Here is a 23,539-nt window from a genome sequence, read left to right on the forward strand (position 1 = left end):
GATTTTAAAAAATCATATATTTGATTCCCAAAATGGCGCGAAAAAGATTACCCATGGCCAACTGCGGCTCTTTCACCTAGTGGTCTACCTTGCTCCTCTAGTATCTTTGGTAAAAATCATAAGTGCCAAGTTTTCGCATGATTATTACGGTTATGATGATGTAATTGTAAGATGACTTTAATAATAACTTGGGAACAGTGCATTAGTCAATTATATTTTGGGTAAAAGATCATATACCGTGAAGGTGAAATTGTGTTTGCTGCCTCCAAGTTAAAGGGGGAGGAGTGTTGTGTATGAAAATATGATTAGCATATTTAAGGTCTTGCGCAATGGTACGTATGCGCAGAGAGACTCAACTTGGCAATTACAATACAAGAAGCTTGTTAATTACTTTCTGAACCTGCTGAATGAGTATATCCGAGTATGATTTTAAAGGTACACTAAAAAGCTGGAGAAACTCAGCGGGTGCAGCAGCATCTATGGAGCGAAGGAAATAGGCAACGTTTCGGCCCAAAACCCTTCTTCAGACTGATAGGGGGAGGCGGGGAGAAGGAAGGAAAAAGGAGGAGACAGCCCGAGGGCTAAGGAAGGGGGGGAGACAGCAAGGACTAACAAAATTGGGAGAATTCAATGTTCAAGCCCGCAGGATGCAGACTCCCCAAGCGGAATATAAGGTGCTGCTCCCCAAGCAGAATATAAGGTGCTGACTCCCCATGCGGAATATAGCGCGAATATGTTCCGCAAGGCTGTTGAAGACAAAGATCCTATAGCGGAGGGATCTTTGGTTGAAGGGGTTGTTCCCATCCCTTCCTTCCTCACGTGCTCTGTTGTTGTCGTTGAAGCGGCCCCCGGTTTAATTCAAGTCCAATGGAAAGCCAGCCTCGCGGCATTGTCCAATCAGGGGCTCTGTTTCTTGTTTCCGACACCAGACCGTCCAATAACACGTCGACGTCCCGTCAGCGGGGTGAGCGCGCGGGTTTTTTTTTCTCTGGCGGACCGCGGGTAAGATCAACGATCCCTTCGCAATAGGATCTTTGGGCTAGATGGCGAACAAAAAGAGGAGCAGAGCTGCGACCTCGGCGCTCCTGCCGCACTCTAGGACTCTCTTCCTGAGGACCGACGGTCTTCCGCTGCGTTTCTACATCAGGCCGGGCCCGACCAAAGCCTTACTGCAGCCGCTGATATCACACGGGGGCGGCGTGATGTGCCGCGTCCAGGAGCCGGGCGCCATTCTGTTGATCGAGCCGGAGGAGAGTGCGCCGAGGACGAGCGGCTATACCCTGTCCCAGTATGTGTTAGACTGCGTGCAGAGGAACCAGCAGTTGCCTCTGGAGAACTACGTGGCGGTCGGGCCGCCACCCACGTCCTCCTCTGACAACGGTCGGACAACCTACACCAAGCTGGAGGATGTGGCCATCCTGATGTACGTGCGCGACTACGGGGGCTCGGGCTCGCAGCCCGCGAGCTCGGTGTGGCACGAGATGGAGCGCGCGCAGGTGACGCGCCACAGTTGGCAGTCGATGCGGACCCGCTACCTCCGCCAGCTGCGCGGCCATGAACACCTGTACAACCTCGACAGCCGCTCGGTCATCCCCACCACCGTCTTCCGTGGGACTCAGCCGCCCGAGCCACAAAAAGGTAGGTGGGGAGGGAGGAGAATGATTGCAACGGATTCACTGACCGGCACGACTGCGTGACTTCCACCACTCATTCACCTCTCTCTCCCCCCTCCCTTCTTCTCCACCCCACCCCCCACCCCACTTCCTTCATTTTCCATTCTCTCCCTGTGCCTCGCATCTATTTATCCTCTCTTCGTCCAAGGTTGTGGAAATCAAGAAATAGAGGACATAGGTTTAATGTGAGGGTGAAGATTTAGTTGCAACTTTTTCCACACAAGAGATGGGGTGACGCAGTGGAGGAGCTATTGCCTTAACATCAGAGACATGAGTTAGACACATAGAAAATAGGTGCAGGAGTAGGCCATTCGGCCCTGCGAGCCTGCACCGCCATTCAATATGATCATGGTTGATCATCCAACTCAGTATCCTGTTCCTGCCTTCTCTCCATACCCGCTGATCCCTTTAGCCACAAGGGCCATATCTAACTCCCTCTTAAATATAGCCAATGAACTGGCCTCAACTACCTTCTGCTGCAGAGAATTCCAGAGATTCACCACTCTCTGTGTGAAAAAAGTTTTCCTCATCTCGGTCCTAAAAGATTTCCCCTTTAGCCTTAAACTGTGACCCCTTGTTCTGGACTTCCCCAACATCGGGAACAATCTTCCTGCATCTAGCCTGTCCAACCCCTTAAGAATTTTGTACGTTTCTATAAGATCCCCCCTCAACCTTCTAAATTCTAGCGAGTACAAACCGAGTCTATCCAGTCTTTCTTCATATGAAAGTCCTGACATCACAGGAATCAGTCTGGTGAGATTCTGACTATGGGTGCAGTTTGTGTTTGGGGGGGTTCTCCGGGTGCTTCAGATTCATCCCACATGCCAAAGATGTGCAGATTTGTAGGTTTATTGGCTTCTGTAAATTGCTCCTAGTGCTTAGTGTGAAATAGTTTGTGGATGATCAATGGTCGGCTTGGACTCAATGGGCCGAATAACCTGTTTCCACGCTGTATATGTATATAGGTTGGTGACTATATAGAATAAGTTGCCAGAGGAAGTGGTTGAGAGCGGTACAATCTTTAAAACACTTTTTGGGACAAGTACATGGATAGAAATAGTTTAGAGGAATAAGGTCGTAAGGAGTAGAATTGAGCCATTCGGCCCATCAAGTCTACTCTGCCATTCAACCATGACTGATCTATCTCGCCCTCCTAACCCCATTCTCCTGCCTTCTCCCCATAACCTCTGACACCTGTACTAATCGAGAATATCTATCTCTGCCTTAAAAATATCAACCCACTGATTTGCCCTCCACAGCCTTCTGTGGCAAAAAAATCCACAGATTCACCACCCAATGACTAAATAAATTTCTCCTCAAAGAATGTCCTTTAATTCAAAGCTATGACTTCTAGTCCTAGACTCTCCCACTAGTGGAAACACTCTCTCCACATCCACTCTATCCAAGCCTTTCACTCTTCTGCATGTTTCAATGAGGTCCCCACTCATCCGTCTAAACTCCTGCGAGTACATGCCCAGTGGTGACAAACGTTCATCGTAGGTTAGCCTACTAATTCCTGGGATCATTCTTGTAAACCTCCTCTGGACCCTCTCCAGAGCCAGCACATTCTCCCTCAGATATGATGCCCAAAATTGCTTGGAATATTCCAAATGCGGCCTTGCTAATGCCTTAGCCTCAGCATTACATCCATGTTTTTGTATAAAAGCCCTCTTGAAATAAATGCTAGCATTGAGTTTGCTTTATTTACTACCGAATGTGGGCAAATTAAACTAATTTGGATGGCTTTTTTGGTTGAAGGGCCTGTTTCAGTGCCATGTGACTGATTTAATAATGTACCCATTCTTTAGATAGACACAGAATACAGGAGTAACTCATGTACTCATCAACACCCTTGCTGTCCTGGGCAGTCTCCTTTGTCAGAGTGAGTCGATATGTAAACTGGAGGAGCAGCACTTCATATTTTGCAAGGGCAGCTTGTAGCCCAGCAGTATGAACATTGACTTATCTTATTTCAAGTAACTCTTCCAACCTCTGTTTCTCCTCCCCCCTCCTTCCAGTACTACTGTTCACATCATCTTATCCCTTTTGTTATCAAACCTTCCAGCAGCCATTATGGGCACTACCCTTCCTGAGATCATCATTTGCTGTCCCTGATTTGTTCTGGCCTTTTCTTACCTCCAGTTTACTTCCTCCAATCTAGCCCCCCCCCCCCCACTTCCAGTCTGAAGAAAGATTCCGACCTGAAACTGCCTTTTTTCCTTCAAAGATGCCGCCTGATCTGCTGAGCTACTCCAGAGTTTTGTATATTATGTTATCCTATTAGTTGGGATGACATTTCTGCTTTATTTGCATCAAACCATTATTGTCTTTAAAGGTTTTGTACTCGTGTCTTTATTTCTCCTGTGGTTGATTGTGTTTTATAGGGAAAAAGAAAGATGGCAATCTTCAACCTACTGACTTAGGGTCTAATGAGGATGTACCCATTGCAGATGAGCTGGAATCTGATGGTATAAGTTCTGAGGAGGAATTCTTCAACATATTTCCAGTTGCTATCCAGGAATTTGAGGCAGGCTCTATAATTATGTTTATCCCTTTAATTATGCTCTGGAAATGTTCTTTGTTATCTACTTGCATCAGAACCATTCACAATTTTACAGTTTCAATCTATGTACTTTTTCTGTCAAAAAAAACCCTATGTTCATATTTTCCAGAATTTGTGTTCTCATTTTTACTATCTATACATCGTCCATGCATCATAACCATTGGCAAAGTACCAGATTAGCATAACTTCACTGGTCTCAAATACTTTACTTCAAAATCCCAAGAGCTTGGTTTTTGCTTTGTGACCCAACTTGCACCACAACATTTAGTGGTAGCTCTATTGGTGCTACCAATATTTCTCATGTTTCTCTACTACAGGTGCACAACCTTTTATCCGAAAGCCTGGGGACCAGACACTTTTCGTAATTCAGAATTTTTCGGCTTTCGGAATGGAAGATTTTTAGCGTAGATTTTAACGGCTGGCTCAGTGGTAGAGTGCTCAGCTCATATCCGCAAGGTCGCGAGTTTGCGCCTCGATCCCGGCAGTTACTCGATCGCGAGTTTGAGTCTTCAATGTAGTTTTTTCTTGCAGAATAGGAGAGAATAGGGAGGGTTAGGCTGGGATCATTCTCTGCGAGATAATCTTAGTGCGGGAGACAAGTGTAGGAGAGGTGTACTGACTGTGTGGGCAGAACTTTGGAAGTGATTGCCGACCATTCTCAAAAGCCGCTGTGTCTCCCTGTCCCTCCAACTCCAGAGGAATCCGCTGCCCGATGGGCCGCTACGGCGACAAGTGGCAGTTCGCCCACAGCCTGAGCTGCGCCCCCTCATCCGCAACCCGGGTTCCTCTGGAGTTGGAGCGGGGCTGGGCTAGAGTTGTTGCTGGCTGTGAGTCTCTGGGATCTCCGTGCTTGCAGTGGGCCTGGGGGTCGGTGTCCCGATGAGGGGGCGCAGCTCGGGCTGTGGGCGAACTGCCACTTGTCGCTGTAGCGGCGCATCGGGGAGCGGCTTCTGGTGGTCCTGACGTCTCAGCTCCTGTCCAGGGGGATGGCCGGAGACGTCAGGACCAACAGCAACCCGTTCCCCGATGTGCCGCTACAGCGACAAGTGGCAGTTCGCCCACAGCCCGAGCTGCGCCCCCTCATCCGCAACCCGGGTTCCTCTGGAGTTGGAGCGGGGCTGGGCTAGAGTTGCTGCTGGCTGTGAGTCTCTGGGATCTCCGTGCTTGCAGTCGGTGTCCCGTTGGTCCTGACGTCTCCGGTCACCCCTTCTGGACTGGAGCTGAGACTGGGAACTGTACCGCCCTTGCCTCCTCCCTCTGCAACTGCAAACATCCCCACAGTTCCCAGTCTCAGCTCCTGTACAGGGGGGTGGCCGGAGACGTCACAGCCCGAGCTGCGCCCCCTCATCCGCAACCTCAAGACCAAGACGCACCTTGCACATCATCAGCTTCCGGTCCCTACGGGGAGCGTGTTCCTCTGGAATTGGAACGGGGCTGGGCTGCTGCTGGCTGTGGGTCTCTGGGATCTCCGTGCTTGCAGTGGGCCTGGGGGCCGGTGTCCCGTTGGTCCTGACGTCTCCGGTGATTGGCACTAGCTCCGACGTGAAGACAGTGCAAAACCCCCGCGCCGGTGCAATGGGCGGGGAGCTGGAGAGGGGAGGGAAGGGGTCACACACATGGCCTGGAAGCAGAGGGGTGTAGGTGGGGTGAAACTTAAGGGAGCGACAATTTGCTGCTGCCTGCCCGCTGAGTTAAAAAGTTCTCATGCAAGACTCACGATACACTGTGTATCGTGAGTCTACCGTGGGAACTTTTAAACTCAGCGGGCAGGCAGCAGCAGATTGTCAATTATTAACCCTCCTGCGCAATATACCCTCACCTTCTCTTTTATGAATGGGGATTTAGTTCCCCTTTCTTCGAGGACCGACCGGAGGTTCCGCTGTCACCTCTGCGGGCCGCCCTCGGTGAACGTTTTCAAGGACCTTTCTTCAAGGACTGAAAAAATGTCGCTATTCGGAGGTTTTCGTTATTTGGAACTTCGGATAAAAGGTTGTGCACCTGTATATTGAAACTTGCTAGTTCCAAGTTTTACAAAGAATGAGCATTATTCATTATACAAAAATGTACTACCTTACATTTCATCTGCCAATTATTTGCCCTTGTCCACTTATTTGTGGCAGTCCTCTGCTGAAATGGTAAATTTATTTGCATGTAAGAAGTTGAGTATGTCTCTATCCAATGTTTTTTGGTGGACTGTGGACTTTCTGTTAATGGCATGCCAGCACTTCAACTAGTGTATAAAATTTGTAGAGTAATGGGCAGGTCTCGGAGAATGTGGTGCAGAGGTGCATGAAAATAAGGACAACGGTATTGTCCCTTGTGTGGTTTGCTCCTTGGTAGCTGATGTGGACTGTTTCATTCTGTCATTGTACGTTATTTGAACTGTACTGTTTACTTGCTAGCTTTTATTGAAATAGTTTTATTTCCTAGATTGATGAGACTTCTGAACAAATGAAGGAGATAAATGATGTGACAGAGGCAGAAAATATCCCACAAGAGCACCAAATGGAGACTGACAAATCACCAAAAGTGAGCTTTGGTGAGCGATGTCTTAAAAGGAAAGGAACTACCACAGAATTAATTCTGGACAATGAACCAATGGAAATGAACAAACCACCAGAAGAGAACCTTGGTGAGCCTTTTACTAAAAGAAAAGAAATGACAGCAATAATTATGGAAAATAAGCAGGTGGTGACTGAAAGCCCTCAAGAAATGAGCTTTGGTGACTGCCATACTAAGAAGAAAGTCACTTTGTCAAAGTTTGTAGTGGACAATAAGCAGTCAGAATCTGATTCTCAAGTATTGTCAGGCGAATTGTCCTTGCATGCAGCATCCCAGGATGAAGTGGAATGTGCAACCAGGGCCATCAGTACATTAATGCAAGCTTGTGACCTAGATCTCTGCACAGCCACACAGTTGCTACTGAAGAACAATGGAGAACTGGCAGCAGCATTGCATTTTGTGGAGTCTGGCCACCGTCCAGATGGTTATCCCATCTGGACACGTCGAGATGACCTTGACCTTGAGAATGTTGCAAGAGAAGTGCAGGAGGGCCTAATCCAAAAATTTGGCCCTGAGAACCTAGCCAAACGTATTGCCTTTCGAAAAAGTTAGTGCTATTATTGAATTTCATGTTTCAGTTTTGGTATTGTAATTTAAAGGAGGCATAATTTCAGAGAGTATACAATCTGGTTGAATATTGCCTATCTCCTGTTAAATGAGTTTGTACCTGGAATGTTGATTAGGTAGAATGAAAATCCATGATCTATTGAGTTGGAGAGTCTTATCCCTGGCATATTAAATCTACCCTAATTTGCCATATTTGGATTGGAGTAAGAAATGAAAGTAAGGGTTAAGACCCCATATACTTTTATTCAGCCCATATTTCCGTAAACTCCTTCCTGATTTGGCCACTCACCCGCACATCAAAAGCAATTTACAGTGGCCAACCCAGGTACCAGCCTAATGTCTTTTGTGATATGGGAGAAAGCTAGACCACCCCGGGGGAAACCCCTGTGGTCACATTGGAAAATAGACTCTATGAAGACAGCACTGGTAGTCAAAATTAAAGCCACTACTGCCCAATTTTAGTCCATTTGAAGCCAAATTTTACATAATGTGAATTTTACGATTACTAAACAAATGATGCATTGGAAAATTCTCCAAATGAACTGCTTTTTAGCAATTGGATGGGATAAGTGTTCATGATAAAATTGAGAGAAATGTTTGACAGTGTTGATCATTAACTAAAATATAAATTAGTTTGTACAGAAACTACTTTTGCAAACCATTTGTGTACAATGTCAAACACTGGTATTTGCATAATGCTGTCCAAATCTTTATGAAGATTCTAAGATATTAAAATGTACTTTTATGCAGCATATTCTTTAATGATTTTATTAGATGAAATATGCATGCTGAAATGCTGCGCTGGTGCGACCTAATGCATCACTTGATCGATTTTAACATTGTTTGAATTATTGGTGTTTATTCCCAGCCCCCGATTGGAATAAGAAAATGGTCTTGATACACGCATCTAGTATGGGGAAAGGTTCAGTGGTTTCTGCTGAATTATCTGGTGATGTCTCCTAAAATATGGTCTTTAATTGTGGCCTAGATTATATTTATCTGTAATTCCTTGTAATGTTTGTAGAAATATCTTTATCAGGATTTTTAATGAGCCCCTTTTCCCATTGAATCCCATGTTATTATGCAGAAGTGAGTTCCCATGGGATTTTTTTTCCCATTAGTCATTTTATTGGCAATATCAAGGGACCGTAATTTAATGGCTGAGGTCAACATTAGACTTGGAGGGGAGGAATTGAAAAGCATCATGCAAAAGGTAACATTTTGTACATTTTTATTTTAATTGCTCAATATCGTGAGTCAGTAAGATTTGGGTTTGACGTCACCATTGGCATTCACACGAGAGTCTCACCTTGACCACGGCCTATGCAGTCCAGAGATGTTAACAGATCACTACACAGCACAACTGCACTTTTCATCTGCGAGGCATGTTCTCACTTGTGAGCCTTGTGGATTAGGAAGGGGAATATTGGGGCGAGGGATGGCGTTCATTGAAGAATGGTGGTGTGGAAAGATTTTAAAGAAGTAATGGATTAAAGCATGGTGATGTTGTGGAATGCCCATGCAATATAAAGGCTGAGGCATTACTTTAGGGGCGGATCATGGCTACTGCAATTCCACACAATGCAGTCAGAGAATGTCTTGCAAATGAAGAGCATAACAGTGCCACACTGCAGTCCAAGTTCCTATGAACTGATATCTCTGAGGGTGTGGCAAAGGATTCCACTGTGACTGCTGATCCAATGAATGCAGTGATGTCATATTATTGAATGAAGAGTATAAAACTGCAATGGGATAAGTAGCTTGCAAGAGTTTCCACCGATCCGAGAGAAACTGAGCTACTTTACAACCACAGTTGAACACTGGTTGACATTTAAATTATAAATAATGGCATGGTTTGCATAATGCTTTTTGTAGGTCTCCCTTAGCTGCACATCACTTCCATCATGCTTGACCCTGCACTTGACTTGATGCTGTAAAATCGATTTTCATGTATGGTTCTGGACATAAAATAATTTATGAAGGGGCCGGATTGAATTTTGGGGTAAATAAAATTGTGGGGAAATGTTTTCTAAATAGTTTTCTAAATAAAACATTCATGATGTACAAGACAAAGGATTACATGAGAAGTAATTTCATCCTACCACTAGAATGGATGGATAAGCAACGTTGTGAGGTGCATGGTGGAGTTTGAAATTAGTCAGATGTTATGGGTATGGCTGGAGATTATTCTTTTCTTGGGATAGCTAATACTGGAGGAGAGACTGTGGAGCCCAGACTGAATGCTTTAAATGAATCCAGAGGATATTCAGATGTCTTTGTTGGAGTTGAACATAATTAAAGTATATTGCTTTGAGCTTTCTCTGATAGAGCTGTACAGCATGGAAACGGGCCCTTCAGCCCAACTTGCCCCATCTACATTAGTCTCACCTGCCCTTTTGGCCCACAACTTGTTCTACTTGATTGTGCACGCCAGGTTGATTGCATTCGTCGAAACGGGGCAGACCACGTGAAGATTGCAATCTACCACCCCGGCCCATATCCCTCTAAACCTATCCTATCCATGTACCTCAGTAAATGTTTTTTAAACATTGTGATAGTAGCTGTCTCAATGTAGTTTCCTATGGCAACTCATTTTATACACCACAAAGTTGCCCTTAGGTTCTTATTAAATCTTCTCTCTCTTCTCTTCCCCCCCCCTCTCAATTTCCCTACTCTGGGTAAAATACTGCATTTACCTGATTTATTCCTCTCATGATCTTGTACATCTCTATAGGGTGATTTCACGAAAGGTCACTGGAGCGTAGATCCGCACCCACGTGACCGAAAATCTGAAGTGGAGTACATGCTATACATCCGGTACATGTTAGTGAATGGGGAAACACGCACTTTCACACCCGTTAAAAACATCGAAAACGGCCAGTTTTTGAGCTGCAATTTACTGTGGCAGTCGGGGTCACCGTGAGGCACAGCTACCTAAATTTACAGTCCAAAAAAAAGATAGAAACTAAGGTAAATTCAAGAGGGAGCTGAAGGTGCAAATCCAGCGGAAATGACCAGCGGACATTTGCCGTGGAGATTTAAAGATCCAAAATATCGGGAATTATCGCGTTTGCTCGCTGCATTTCATCAAAAGTAAGGCATTATTGACTTTTTTATCTTTATTCATTTGTTATATGAAAAGTTTTAAAAGTGAAAAATCCCTCAGTAAAATTGAAAAATCGCCCATGGTTCTCGGGTGGGTTTTAACATGCAAAATGAAAACGCTTCTGAAGCTACATTTACCCTTTAAATAATCGTAAACTATCAATGCGTTTTGAAATAAATTCAAAACGCATTGATAGTTTACGATTATTTAAATGATAATTCCCGATATTTTGGATCTTTAAATCTCCACGGCAAATGTCCGCTGGTCATTTCCGCTGGATTTGCACCTTCAGCTCCCTCTTGAATTTACCTTAGTTTCTGTCTTTTTTTTGGACTGTAAATTTAGGTAGCTGTGCCTCACGGTCACCCCGACTGGCACAGTAAATGCAGCTCAAAAACTGTCCGTTTTCGATGTTTTTAACGGGTGTGAAAGTGCGTGTTTTCCCATTCACTAACATGTACCGGATGTATAGCATGTACTCCACTTCAGATTTTCGGTCACGTGGGTGCGGATCTACGCTCCAGTGACCTTTCGTGAAATCACCCTATAAGATCACCCCTCAGCCTCCTGCACTCTCAGGGATAAGATCATAGCCTGCTCAACCTCTCCATATAGCTCAGTTCCTTGTGTAGGAAAGAACTGTAGATGCTGGTTTAAATCGAAGGTAGACACAAAACGTCACCCATTCCTGCTCCAGAGAAGATGCTGCCTGTCCTGCTTAGTTACTCCAGCATTTTGTGTTCTTGTAACATCCTTGTAAATCTTTTCTGCATCCTTTCCAGCCTAACATCTTTAAAACAGGGTGACGAAATGTGAACACACGGTGGCGCACGGCATCTATTTGTCAAGTCGAGTTTATTCGTCACATACACATACGAGATGTGCAGTGATACGAAATGAAAAGTGGCAATGCTCGCGGACTTTGTGCAAAAAGACAAACAACCAAACAAACTACAAACAGAATGGAACAGAATCACATATTCTTTTACATATTAAATATTGTGGACGGAAGGAAAAAGGGAAAAAAAACAGCAGTTTTTTAAAAAGCAGTAGAGTGGTACAGTAAAAGTTAGTCCCTGGTGAGATAGGAGTTTACAGTCCTATTGGCCTCTGGGAAGGAACTCCTTTTCAACCTCTCTGTTCTCACAGCATGGCAACGGAGGCGTTTGCCTGACTGTAGCAGCTGGAACAGTCCGTTGCAAGGATGAAAGGGGTCTCCCATGATTTTATTGGCTCTGGAGTTGCACTTCCTGATGTATAGTTCCTGGAAGGGGGTGAGTGAAGTTCCCATAGTGCGTTCGGCTGAACGCACTACTCTCTGCAGAGCCTCGTGTCCTGGGCAGAGCAATTCCCAAACCAGATGGTAATATTTCCGGACAAGAAGCTTTCCACAGCCGCTGAGTAGAAGCACTGGAGGATCCTCGGAGACACTCTGAATTTCCTCAATTGCCTGAGCTGGTAAAGCTGGTAAAGGCGCTGCCTTGCCTTACACACGAGTGCTGCGGCGTGTGATGTCCATGTCATATCCTCAGAGATGGTGATGCAAATTTCAAGGAAGTTTGAATTGAATAAATGTTATTAGCCAAGTATGTATACGTATAAAAGGAATTTGCCTTGGTGCTTAGCTCGCAAATAACAACAAGATATACAGTAATCAATCAAGAATAAAACATAATTTAAACTAAATAAATAAATTGCTATATTTAAGAGGGAGTTAGATGTGGCCCTTGTGGCCAAGGGGTTCAGGGGGTATGGAGAGAAGGCAGGTACGGGATACTGAGTTGGATGATCAGCCATGATCATATTGAATGGCGGTGCAGGCTCGAAGGGCCGAATGGCCTACTCCTGCACCTAATTTATATGTTTCTATGTTAAACATGTGAAGAATGATCTAGATGTACCTGTACATCTAGGTCCTTCTGCTCTACAACATTCCCAGTGCCCTGTCATTCACTAGTCGCAGACTTCCAATCGCAAAAATAAACCTTGACCATTACCCTCTGCATCCTATCACCTTATGCCAGGAAGCTGATGGGGGCAGGTGAGCGGGCACGGGGGAAGCCAAACATAAACAGCTGTAGGATTCCGGCAGACGGGGTAGCATCCATGGAGGGAATTAGACGTAATTTCGGGTTGTGACCTTTCTTTAGAAGGGATTAGTTTAAATTGGCATCGTGCTCGGCACAGATATCTTGGGCCGAAAGGCCCGTTCTGTTCTTAGGGAACTACTCGATATCGCGGGGTTTGGTGTGGGGATAATCTACTTCCTGTGACACACTAGTCAGAAAACATTGTTTTTAAGTAATTGCCAAAATGTTTCTCTTCCTCGGTCTTCTGTGATCTGAATCATACCGAATGAAACAGTGATAACGTCGCATTGCACGTGAATAGCGGTTTCTCTCCGTTGATGACTTTGCAGTGTTACTCGGGACACTCTTGCAATATAAACAGTTTGCGCAGAACTTCCTCCCGGGGAGCTGGGAGTGACGGGCTGCAGGCTGGTCGCGAACAGCAGGGGGCGCAGCCGCAAGCCATCTCCATTGCTGCTCCCGGTCCCGGGGTGAGCTGGAGATCAGCAGTGTGGTGCGGAGCAAAGATCTCGCTATAGGATCTTTGGTGCGGAGTGGGAAACTTCAACACTCCACTCAAAGAGGTTGGTGCAACCTCTTCCTCTTCACTCGGTCTCTCTGTCGCTCCAGCAGTCAAAGTGGCGCTCTTATTGTCTTGGCTGCTCACTTTCAACTTGAAACTTGGTGGGGACTTAGAAAGGGCGTCTGCCCTGGCACTCCTAAAATGCCCGCTTGGTTTAATTGAAACCCACGAAATCACGGACTGGTTACAACGTGGAACGTCTCCGACCTGGACTGGCTGCCAGTAAAAACAATCTAACTAGTTCCACTCCCTTGGTTTCCCCCCTCCCCCCTCACACCGCTCTACAAATTTTCAGAAATTTTCCAGCTTCTTTCTGCGCACCACCATGGTGTCCGCCTCCACTGCTCCCCCTGGCCGCGGGTTCCAGTCTCCAATCATAATGTTAACCGTATAATGTTTTCCCTCTTGAAAAATGAAACAAAAACGACAAATGCTGGAAATCTAGAATAAAACAAAAAATGCAGGTCGTGTGCGTACGTGGGGAAAAAAACCCAAGATAAGCATTCAGGATGAAGAACTTTGGTTAGCATTAGGAAGAAGCTTATGCTGCGGGGTGGGTCGGGAGGGGGGTGGCTCTGATCAAAGATACTTCCTCTAGCTCCTCTAGTATCTTTGGCTCTGATAGGGTACAACCGGGATCAACTGTAAATAAGGCTATCTAATCAATGAGTGAAGGGGAGCGGTTAGAAAGTGAGAACATGAAATACAAATATGGCCCAGACCTGTTAGATCTTGCATACCCTCTACTCATAGAGGAAAAAACATGGCAAGGAAAAAGCTGGGAGAATTTCACAGATACTGAGATAGGTGACTATTAAGCGAGTTCGGTATTCTGAAAAACGCAAGGACTCATGGGAATTGTCAAAGGTCACAAGCGACAAAAACTCTCTGCCTGTCTCGCGGAGAGGGTAGGATGTAAGGGGTTAACCTACAGCCCTGCCTGGACTGACGGGGCACGGCTGCCGAGAGTGTTTTTCACTTGTGACCTATGACCTGGGCATGCGCAGTTGGAATACCAAACTCGCTTATACTCCCATTTGGAAGAGAATATGATATTTAAGGGTAAACCTGGCTTTGTCCACTGCAGGTCATCCTAACCAAAAGTATTTTGAGGAGGTGACGAAAGTGATTGCTGAGGGTAGTTCCGTGGATGTTTGTATATGTGCATTTGATAAAACTCCTCATGGTAGGCTCATCCAGATGCTTAAGATGCATGGGATCCATGGTGACTTAATACAGAAATGGCTTATCCATAGAAGAGAGAGGGTAGAGATGTAAGTGGGTTATTCTGGCTGGAGGTCTGTGACCAGTGGTGATCCACACGCATCTAAACTAGGATTTCCGGAAAGCTGTTGTTTGTGAATGTAATATAAATAACTTGTATATAGATGACTTAGTCTTTTCAATCTTTCCTCATATGACAGTCCCGCCATCCCAGGGATCAATCTCGTGAACCTACGTTGCACTGCCTCAATCACAAGGATGTCCTTCCTCAAATTAGGAGATCAAAACTGTACACAATACTCCAGATGTGGTCTCAATAGAGCCCTATACAACTACAGAAGAACCTCTTTACTCCTATACTGAAATCCTCTTGTTATGAAGGCCAACATTCCATTAGCTTTCTTCACTGCCTGCTGTACCTGTAAGCCAACTTTCAGTGACCGGTGTACAAGGACGCCCGGGTCTCGCTGCACCCCCCGTTTACCTAACCTAACCCCATTGAGATAATAATCTGCCTCCTTGTTTTTGCCGCCAAAGTGGATAACCTCACATTTATCTATATTAAACTGCATCTGCCATGCATCTACCCACTCACTCAACATGTCCAGGTCACCCTGCAACCTCCTAACATCCTCTTCACAGTTCACACTGCCACCCAGCTTTGTGTCATCTGCAAACTTGCTAGTGTTGCTCCTAATTCCCTCTTCCAAATCATTAATATATATGATAAACAGTTGCGGCCCCAACACAGAGTCTTGCGGCACTCCACTTGCCACTGCCTGCCATTCTGAAAAGGACCCGTTCAGTCCTACTCTTTGCTTCCTGTCTGCCAACTAATTTTCTATCCATGTCAACCCTTACCACCAATACCATGTGCTCTAATTTTAGTCACCAGTCTCCCGTGCGGGACCTTATCAAAGGCTTTCTGAAAGTCTAGATACACTGACACCGCTTCATCCATTTTACTTGTCACATCCTCAAAAAATTCCAGAAGATTAATCAAACAAGAGGACATGACTTCAGAATTAAGGGACAGAAGTTTAGGGGTAATATGAGGGGGAACTTCTTTACTCAGAGAATGGTAGCGGTGTGGAATGAGCTTCCAGTGGAAGTGGTGGAGGCAAGTTCATTGGTATCATTTAAAAATAAATTGGATAGGCATATGGATGAGAAGGGAATGGAGGGTTATGGTATGAGTGCAGGCAGGAGGGACTAAGGGGGAAAAAAAAAAAAATTGTTCGGCACGGACTTGTAGGGCCGAGATGGCCTGTTTCCGTGCTGTAATTGTTATATGGTTATATGGTTATAAGCGTGATTTCCCTTTCATAAATCCATGTTGACTTGGACTAATCCGTTTACTGTTATCCAAATGCCCCATTATTACCGCTTTAATAAATGACTCCAGCATCTTTCCCACCATCGAAGTCAGGCTAACTGGTCTGTAATTCCCAGTTTTCTCTCTCCTTTCTTGAAAAGTGGGATAACATTAGCTATCCTCCAATCCACAGGAATTGATCCTGAGTCTATTGAACATTGGAAAATGATCACCAATGCATACACTATTTCTAGAGCCACCTCCGTGAGGACCCTGGGATGCAGACCATCAGATGCAGGGGATTTATCATCCTTCAGTCCCATTAGCCTACCCAATACTATTTCTCGCCTAATGAAAATTTCTTTCAGTTCCTCTACCCCCTTAGATCCTCTGTCCTCCAGTACATCTGAGAGATTGTTTGTGTCTTCCTTAGTGAAGACAGATCCAAAGTACCTATTCAACTCGTCTGCCATTTCCTTGTTGCCCATAATAATTTCACCCGGTAGGGACCCACATTTGACTTTGCTACTCTTTTTCTCTTAACATATCTAAAGAAGCGGTCAGTAACTCTGGGTGGGCGGAGGGACCAGCATGTCCAACACCTTCGCTCCACCCGACCCACAGCCCGTCATAGTGCGGCTGCATGGGGGAGATGAGGCGGAGGGTGGCCGTGGGAGAGTGGGGGCTGTCCTTTGGCCGATTACAACTTGGTGTTTGGGTTCAGATCTCTGCGGAAAGCAGAAATCGTGGGGATGGGAAGATGTGGCCAATAGTGGGATCACGTTGGAGATGGCGAAAATGTTGGAGGATTATTTGCTGTATGCAATGGCTGATGGGAGGGGAGGACAAGGGGGACTCTGTCCTTGTTACGAATGGGGAGAGGGGGAGCAAGAGCCGAGCTGTGGGATATTGAGGAGACCCTAGTGAGGGCTTAATCTATAATGGAAGAGGGGAATCCCTGTTTCCTAAAGAATGAGGACATCTCATCCTGGGCGCAGATGCGGCGTAGACAGAGGAATTGGGAGTATGGGATAGTCTTTACAGGAAGCAGGATGAGAAGAAGTGTAGTCAACATAGCTATGGGAGTCAGTAGGTTTGTGATAGATGTTGGTCAATAGTCTGTTTCCTGTGATGGAGTCTGAGAGATCTGGAAAAGGTAGGGAGATGTCGGAGATGGTCCAAGTGAATTTGAGTGCAGGATGAAAATTAGTGGTGAAGTTGATAAAGTATGGATTATTGTGTGCGGTTCTGGTCATCCTTTTACAGGAAAAGACGTGGAGGCTTTGGAGAGGAGACAAACTTGGATTGTTTTCTACTGAGAGTTGGAGATTGAGGGGAGACATGTTAGAAATATACAAAATTTATGAGGGGAATAGATATGGTAGAGTCAGAATGCTTTTTGCTGGGGTGGAAATGCAAAGATAGAGGCACAGCTTTAATGTGAGAAGGGCAAATTTAAAGGAGATGTGCAGGGCAAGTAGAGGGTACCAGGAACATGACGCCAGGGGTGATGGTGGAGGCAGTTACAATAGCAGCATTTAAGATGATTTTAGATAGGCACGTGAATATGCAGGGAATGGAGGAATACGTGCAGGCAGATGAGATTAACATCATGTTTAGCACACATTATTTGCCAAAAGGCCTGTTCCTGTGCTATACTGATCTATGTACTAGGCAATACAAAGGAGCCAGGTTACCTGAAGTTGCAGAATTCAATATTTAGAAAAGCTGCAATATGCCTAGACAGGTGTCGAGGTGTTGTTCAAGCTCCTATGGTGCTAACTGTAAAAGGTCACAGACCAATAGGTTGCAGTGGGATGGAGTATTAACGTGGAACACAACAGGAAGCTCAAAAGCACCCCTGGAGTGAATGGAGGTGTACTGCAAAGTGGTCACGCAATTGCTGGTTCTTCTTTGGTGTGGAGGAGGCCACATTGTGAATGAAGTACATTAGACTGGAAGAAGTGCATGTGAATTGTTGCTTCACCTGAACTACAGTGTGGGTCCCTAGATGGTGGGAAGGGAGGAGGAGTTTTGCATCGTCTGCAGTTGTGAGGGCAAATTCCGTAAGGAGGTGGGTGTTTGGTGGGAATAGAAGCATGGTCCAGGCAGCCATAATTGGAACAGTCCCATTTGCTGGAAGGCAGATGTGTCTGGTAGTGGAATTTCTTTGCAGCAGGTGGTGGAAATTGTGGAGAATGTTCTATTGAATGTGGAGGCAGGGTGGGTAGAGTCATAGAGTGATACAGTGTGGAAACAGGCCCTTCGGCCCATCTTGCCCACACCGACCAACTAGTCCCACCAAGGAGTTTTTTTCTTATTGACATTTTGTAGTTGAAAGAGTTTTACTTTGTATCTAACCTGTCCTATACATGATTGTGGACAGTGAGGGTAGAGGGAGAATCTCCCTGATGCTGTTACTGGCTTGGAAACATTTGCTGAAACGATGCTGAAGAAACTGTTTATAACCTGCTATACTGGTTCTGTGAGAGTTTCCTCCATACTTAACTGGTGCCAAATCAGCCCCTGAAGCGTTTGTCAGGGTAGAGGTTATTTCCTATTGAATGAGGTATAGAGGGCGTTTTCCTCTGTGTCCTACTGTTGATCTGATATAAATTTATGAGAGGCATTGATAGGATAGTCAGAACCTTTTCGCCATGATGGAAATGTCAAAGATGAGAGGGCATATCTCTGTCAGAGGAGTAGAATTTAAAGGGGATGTGTGGGGCAGGTTTTTTACACAGAGGAGTGGTGGGTGCCTAGAATGCACTGCCAGGGGTAGTGGTGGAGGCAGATTCGATAGTGGCATTTAAGAAGCTTTAATTAGGCACATGATTGCAGAAATGGGGGGATATGTATCATATGCTGGCAGAGATATTAGTTTAACCTAGCAACATGTTCAGCACGGACATTGTGCTCTATAGGGCTGTACTTGTATCCTTCTATGTTTTACAATGTCCATTGTTTCTTCTTGCAGGATTTGATTGCATTGCTGGTGACCATGGCGGCTCCTGAGGTTAAGGAAGGCAAGGTGGAATTTGAAGGACAGGAGCTGTTTTACATACGAGTGAGCCCCACTGAGCAGCCCCCCAGACTCTCTGTCCTGCTCCTCCATGGCATTAATTTCTCCTCAAAGACTTGGCTGGATCTTGGAACGCTCCATAAGCTGGCAGAGGCTGGATACCAGGCTGTGGCTATTGACCTACCAGGTGAGAGGGCCAGTTGATCAACACAGTCACAGTGAGGTTTGCCAAACATACTGAAGGCTGCCACACCCACTGGTTACTCTCATTTCCCATTGACGTTAGCAGTCTTGCTTCCTTGATGAATTATCAGGACATTAATTTCTGATCCCCAGCACAACCACATGGCTACTTCAGAGAACAGTTGTATCCGAGTGCATCCGCATGGTGTTTAGTGCTGCCAAACAACAGTAGCAGTTTTCCATCCCTGAAGGACATTGGTTGGCCAGTTGATTGGTTACTGTAAAACATTATCCTTGGTTATCCTTGTGATACCAGATTATTTAACTATCGTGGGTTGTGAATTCATCGATGTAAATTATTAATCTAATGACATAATTGATGAGGTCGTACCCATGAGTTACTTGCAGAATTATGTGTTTGTTTTAAGCTTTATTGTCCATTCGATGTTCCTCCCACTGTCATTGCGAAATACCTTGTTTAAGTCCTTGTATGGCAACATTAGCAGCATATTAGACTTCTTTCAGAGTTAAACGCAAGCTGATAAGATTTCAGTCATTTCTTCCGCTTATTTTAGTGATTATTTCTTTCATAAAACATCCATCCAGATCAGCAACATGAGCCCTGTGGATAATGGATGGGTTTGGGGGTGAGGGTCAGTGTAGACTGCTCGCTCTGGAGTCAGCAGCCCTTGTCAGCTGCTGTGGTTTGTTGATGATGCCTTTAGAAGTTTTTTGATTTGCTGTTTTTCCTCACTCCCATTTCTTTCCTAAAATTTGGATCCACTGCCTTAAAGGTTTTCAGTATCTGCAAACATCATTCCTTGTGATTTAAAAAAAAATATTCTAGTCTGAAGGAGATATGGCATAGAATCAGGCTTTGTGGCCCACCATACTAACCAAAGATACTAGAGGAGCTCCTCTAGTATCTTTGATACTAACCATCAACCACCCATTTACACTTATCCCACCCTTACCTCTTATTTGTCCTTACATTCCCATTAACTCCATTCTAGGTCTTAAGGGCCTGTCCCACTTTCACGACCTAATTCACAACATTTTTTTACTCGTGGACATTTTTCATCATATTGAAAAAACGCCCTGACCTACTAGATGCCACGAGTACCTACGACTAGCATCACAGCCTGCTACGACCTTCCTACGTCCTACCTATGACCACCTACGACCTCACAGAGGTCGTGAATTAGGTCGTGAAAGTGGGACAGGCCCTTAACTATAACCTATACTCCATGGCTGATTTACAGTGGGCAATTAACCTACCAACCTTCATGTCTTTGGGATGTCAGAGGAAATCTATCCAGTCACATGTAGAGCATGCAAACTCCACACGGAGAGTATCAGAGGTTGGGTTCGAACCTGGCGCCCAGGACTGAGACAGCAGCTTTATTATCTGTGCCACTGTGATAACCTCAATCCCCATCCATATAGATGCAGCACATTCTAAAAGGGTGTCGGTGTTGCGCGATCAATAACTTAATCACTGTAAGTACACTCAGAATCTGTCTGAAATTAGTAATACCTGCAAAGCTGGTAATTAAGTTGAGGGCTTCGAACACTATGTTCTTGGGCTATCTGTTTTACTGTGAGGGATATTATAAATAACCTGGCCAACTTTTCTACTACTGTTTCTCTCCTCTTCCAGGCAGAGGCAAGTCGAATGAATCCACTGCTCCAACCAGTGTCGGAGATCTGGCTCCTGACAGTTTCCTGCTGGACGTACTGAAGAGTTTGGAGCTGGGTCCGGTGGTGATAGTCAGTCCATCACTGAGTGGGATGTACTCACTGCCATTCCTATTTGGCCACAGTGATATGGTGAAGGGCTTCATTCCTGTGGCTCCCATCTGCACAGAGAAGTTCTCCCACGAGCAGTACAGGAATGTACAGGCAAGTTGGCTCTATCACACAGTGTGCAGCAGAGTGCATCTCACATTCTCAGCATGTTCCAACATCTGATGTCCAAAGAAGCAAGGGGGTGGCACAGTGGCACAGCGGTAAAGTTGCTGCCTTACAATGCTAGAGACCCAGGTTCAATCTGACTACAGGTTCTAAAAGTATGGAGATTGTGTTTTCTCCCTGTGTCCGTATGGGCTCTCTACTGGTGGTCCAGTTTCCTCCCACATTCCAAAGGAGTGCAGGTTTTTAGGCTAATTGGCTTCTCTAAATTGTCCCTAGTGTGTTGCATAGAACTAGTGTACGGTTGATCGTTGGTTGGTGTGGACTTGGTAGGGCACAGGATCGGCTTTCCCGCTGTATCTCTCAATTAAGCCTTTGGTCACTTTCCATATCCATACCAGCATCCCTTTGGACTGTTGCACCATTCGCACCACAATGCCATAGGTTCTGTATGAGGCCAATTTTTCTCATCCAAAATTATCTGCATTGAGGTGATGCATGCCAATGGTGCCCACTTTTCACTCTACCTCTGCTCTGCTTGGCACCCAGTTATCAAACAGCTCTTATTAACTCCAGTCACCACCTTTGCTCCCTGTACCAAACATTCTTCTTAGCCTATGCCTGGAGTTGAACCAAAACTTCTCAGCATTGAGGTTCTATTTGGGTCTGAGCTGAGCTTTCAACATAATATCCATTGAAACTTGAGGATGAGAATTTGACCTCTGAGGCATCTGGCAAAACCAAAATTAGGTGATCTGGTAGGGTGACGGCAACAAAGTTTCAGCTAAAATTTGCAGAGCCCTGGTGGGTGTCAAGTAAAGCAGTGTCTTGATACTGTCAATCTTAAGATTACTGAAGTAAGGATAGACAGCGCTGCAGATGTGGAAATAGACATATTTAGCATTACAGATTCCCACTGCCTTAGATTTAATATTTTTTATCCTCCACGTAACAAATGTCCACTAGTCTGTCATCTTCAGCTCCACAATTTATGTTGCTAAACTCGCTCTTCCTGACAAGTCTTTTCTTTGCCTTGAATTCAATTTAAACTTGCGTGCTCACTCTCAGCATGTGATTCCTGCACCTTCCACTAATCTCCTGTTCCTCCATAAAACCTCTCTTTAAGCAAAAATTAGCCCAACCCTCCCTACCACCTCTTGCTTTGATAATGTTTTGACATTAAACATGCAGTATAAATACAAGATGTTAAACTGGCTCAAATGGTCCGTAAGTAGTGCCGCTTGATAAATTGCTGGAGATCTTCAAAAACCTGAGCAGTGAACAATGTAGAAGAGTGATGTCAGATGCCACAATGGATCCTACTTGCATTGTTTCAATAGTTGGATAACTATACAGAGCCTGTTACTGACCCCTGCTTTGTTTTTGACAGACCCCAACACTGATAGTCTACGGTGGTGCGGATAAGCCAATGGGAGAGACGTCATTCAACAATCTGAAAAACCTGTCTAACCACAAGGTGCACATAATGAAGGAGGCACTCCATGCCTGTTACATGAGTAATTCCGAGGAATGGCATCAGACAGTGCTGGAGTTCCTGCAGGGTCTGTGATAAACCACCTTGGACAGAGACCACAGCAGTAGAAATAGTGATTTATATTAATCATTCATTTATTAATGCACCAATAAGAAAACATTTTTAGTCCCCTATATCTTTCCTCCAATGTTGCAGATTTATTACAACTTCTGACCTTATGGTCAGACCTTCATGCCAATCCACCTGTGCTCACCAGCACTTAGGTGTGTGAATATAGGTGACTCTGAACTGTGCACAGAAACATCACAATTTCAGCATCTGCAGTCCCTGTGTCAGGTTACTTTTGTTTCCTTCAGTCATGCTACATAAATTCATCAAAAGGAATGTGTGAAGAAAGGCTTTTACTCTTCTGTGTCCAGTTATTGGCTGAAAGGTTACCCATGCAGTTTGCTGCAGGATTCAGTGAATTCAGTCTATTAAGGCAGCAACTGTACCATAGCACCAATGGGCTGGGCATGCATCATCTAGAAGCAAGAGTGGGAGGTGCATGTTGAACTTCACCATACAACTCCAAGGCTGCCAGTTGAGGGTTGTGATGGTCAACTCTGTTATAGTCTAGTCTCTCCAAAAAAGGTTGCAGTTAGCCAAGCTCAATTTAGTGGGGAGAATAGAGTGTTGATACTACTCGTCGCACATGTGGAAGATCCTGTCAATGTATCAATGCAGTTTGAAATTGTCACTCCAAGTCTTACAGCTACTGTCTTTAACTTGATAGCAGCCTATACCTGTTATTCATGCTATACCTGTTAATCATGGGTAGGAGACAAGAACACCTGTTGGACACAAATTCATATAAAATGGCATGTATGGAGTCAGATGTTGCTAGACAGCTCGTTCATTAAAACTCGTATCCCAAAGCATCTGGAGGTGAGACACTCAGTAAAAGTCAAAAACATTTCCCCTTGATCAGCCTTTCCATAATCACCTTGATTATTGGTATAAACTCTAATTACACGAACATCGCACTAATATTAAAAAGAGCAATTCATAACCAAATGGTAGCAGAGTGTGATGATTCGTATCAAAGTCTCAAAATAGAAAAATCAACATCATGTGTAAGTTCCACATCAGAATGGAAATGTGAGCACGCAGTTTACAAGACTCAAATAATACAGGGAATGTTGTTGTTCTTCTTGCATATGGCGTGCACAGCCTAAAGTTGATCTTATTTGATTGTGCACGCCAGGTTGATTACATTTGTCGAAA

General features: G+C 45.0%; 2 protein-coding genes across 2 annotated transcripts; both read left to right on the plus strand.

Annotated features, from left to right (window-relative positions):
• Positions 1-1,037: 1,037 nt before the first annotated feature.
• terf2ip (telomeric repeat binding factor 2, interacting protein) lies at positions 1,038-8,117 on the plus strand. The gene is made up of 3 exons (XM_055647834.1): positions 1,038-1,638; positions 4,058-4,200; positions 6,667-8,117. The coding sequence occupies exons 1-3, from the start codon at positions 1,044-1,046 to the stop codon at positions 7,348-7,350; spliced, it is 1,422 nt and encodes a 473-aa protein (XP_055503809.1). The 5' UTR covers positions 1,038-1,043; the 3' UTR covers positions 7,351-8,117.
• Positions 8,118-12,966: 4,849 nt separating this feature from the next.
• On the plus strand, positions 12,967-23,329 carry abhd14b (abhydrolase domain containing 14B). The gene is made up of 4 exons (XM_055647835.1): positions 12,967-13,124; positions 18,640-18,871; positions 20,528-20,769; positions 22,169-23,329. The coding sequence occupies exons 2-4, from the start codon at positions 18,664-18,666 to the stop codon at positions 22,346-22,348; spliced, it is 630 nt and encodes a 209-aa protein (XP_055503810.1). The 5' UTR covers positions 12,967-13,124; positions 18,640-18,663; the 3' UTR covers positions 22,349-23,329.
• The last annotated feature ends 210 nt before the right edge of the window (positions 23,330-23,539 follow it).

This window comes from Leucoraja erinacea, chromosome 16, assembly GCF_028641065.1.
Source record: "Leucoraja erinacea ecotype New England chromosome 16, Leri_hhj_1, whole genome shotgun sequence".
NCBI classification, from domain to species: domain Eukaryota; kingdom Metazoa; phylum Chordata; class Chondrichthyes; order Rajiformes; family Rajidae; genus Leucoraja; species Leucoraja erinaceus.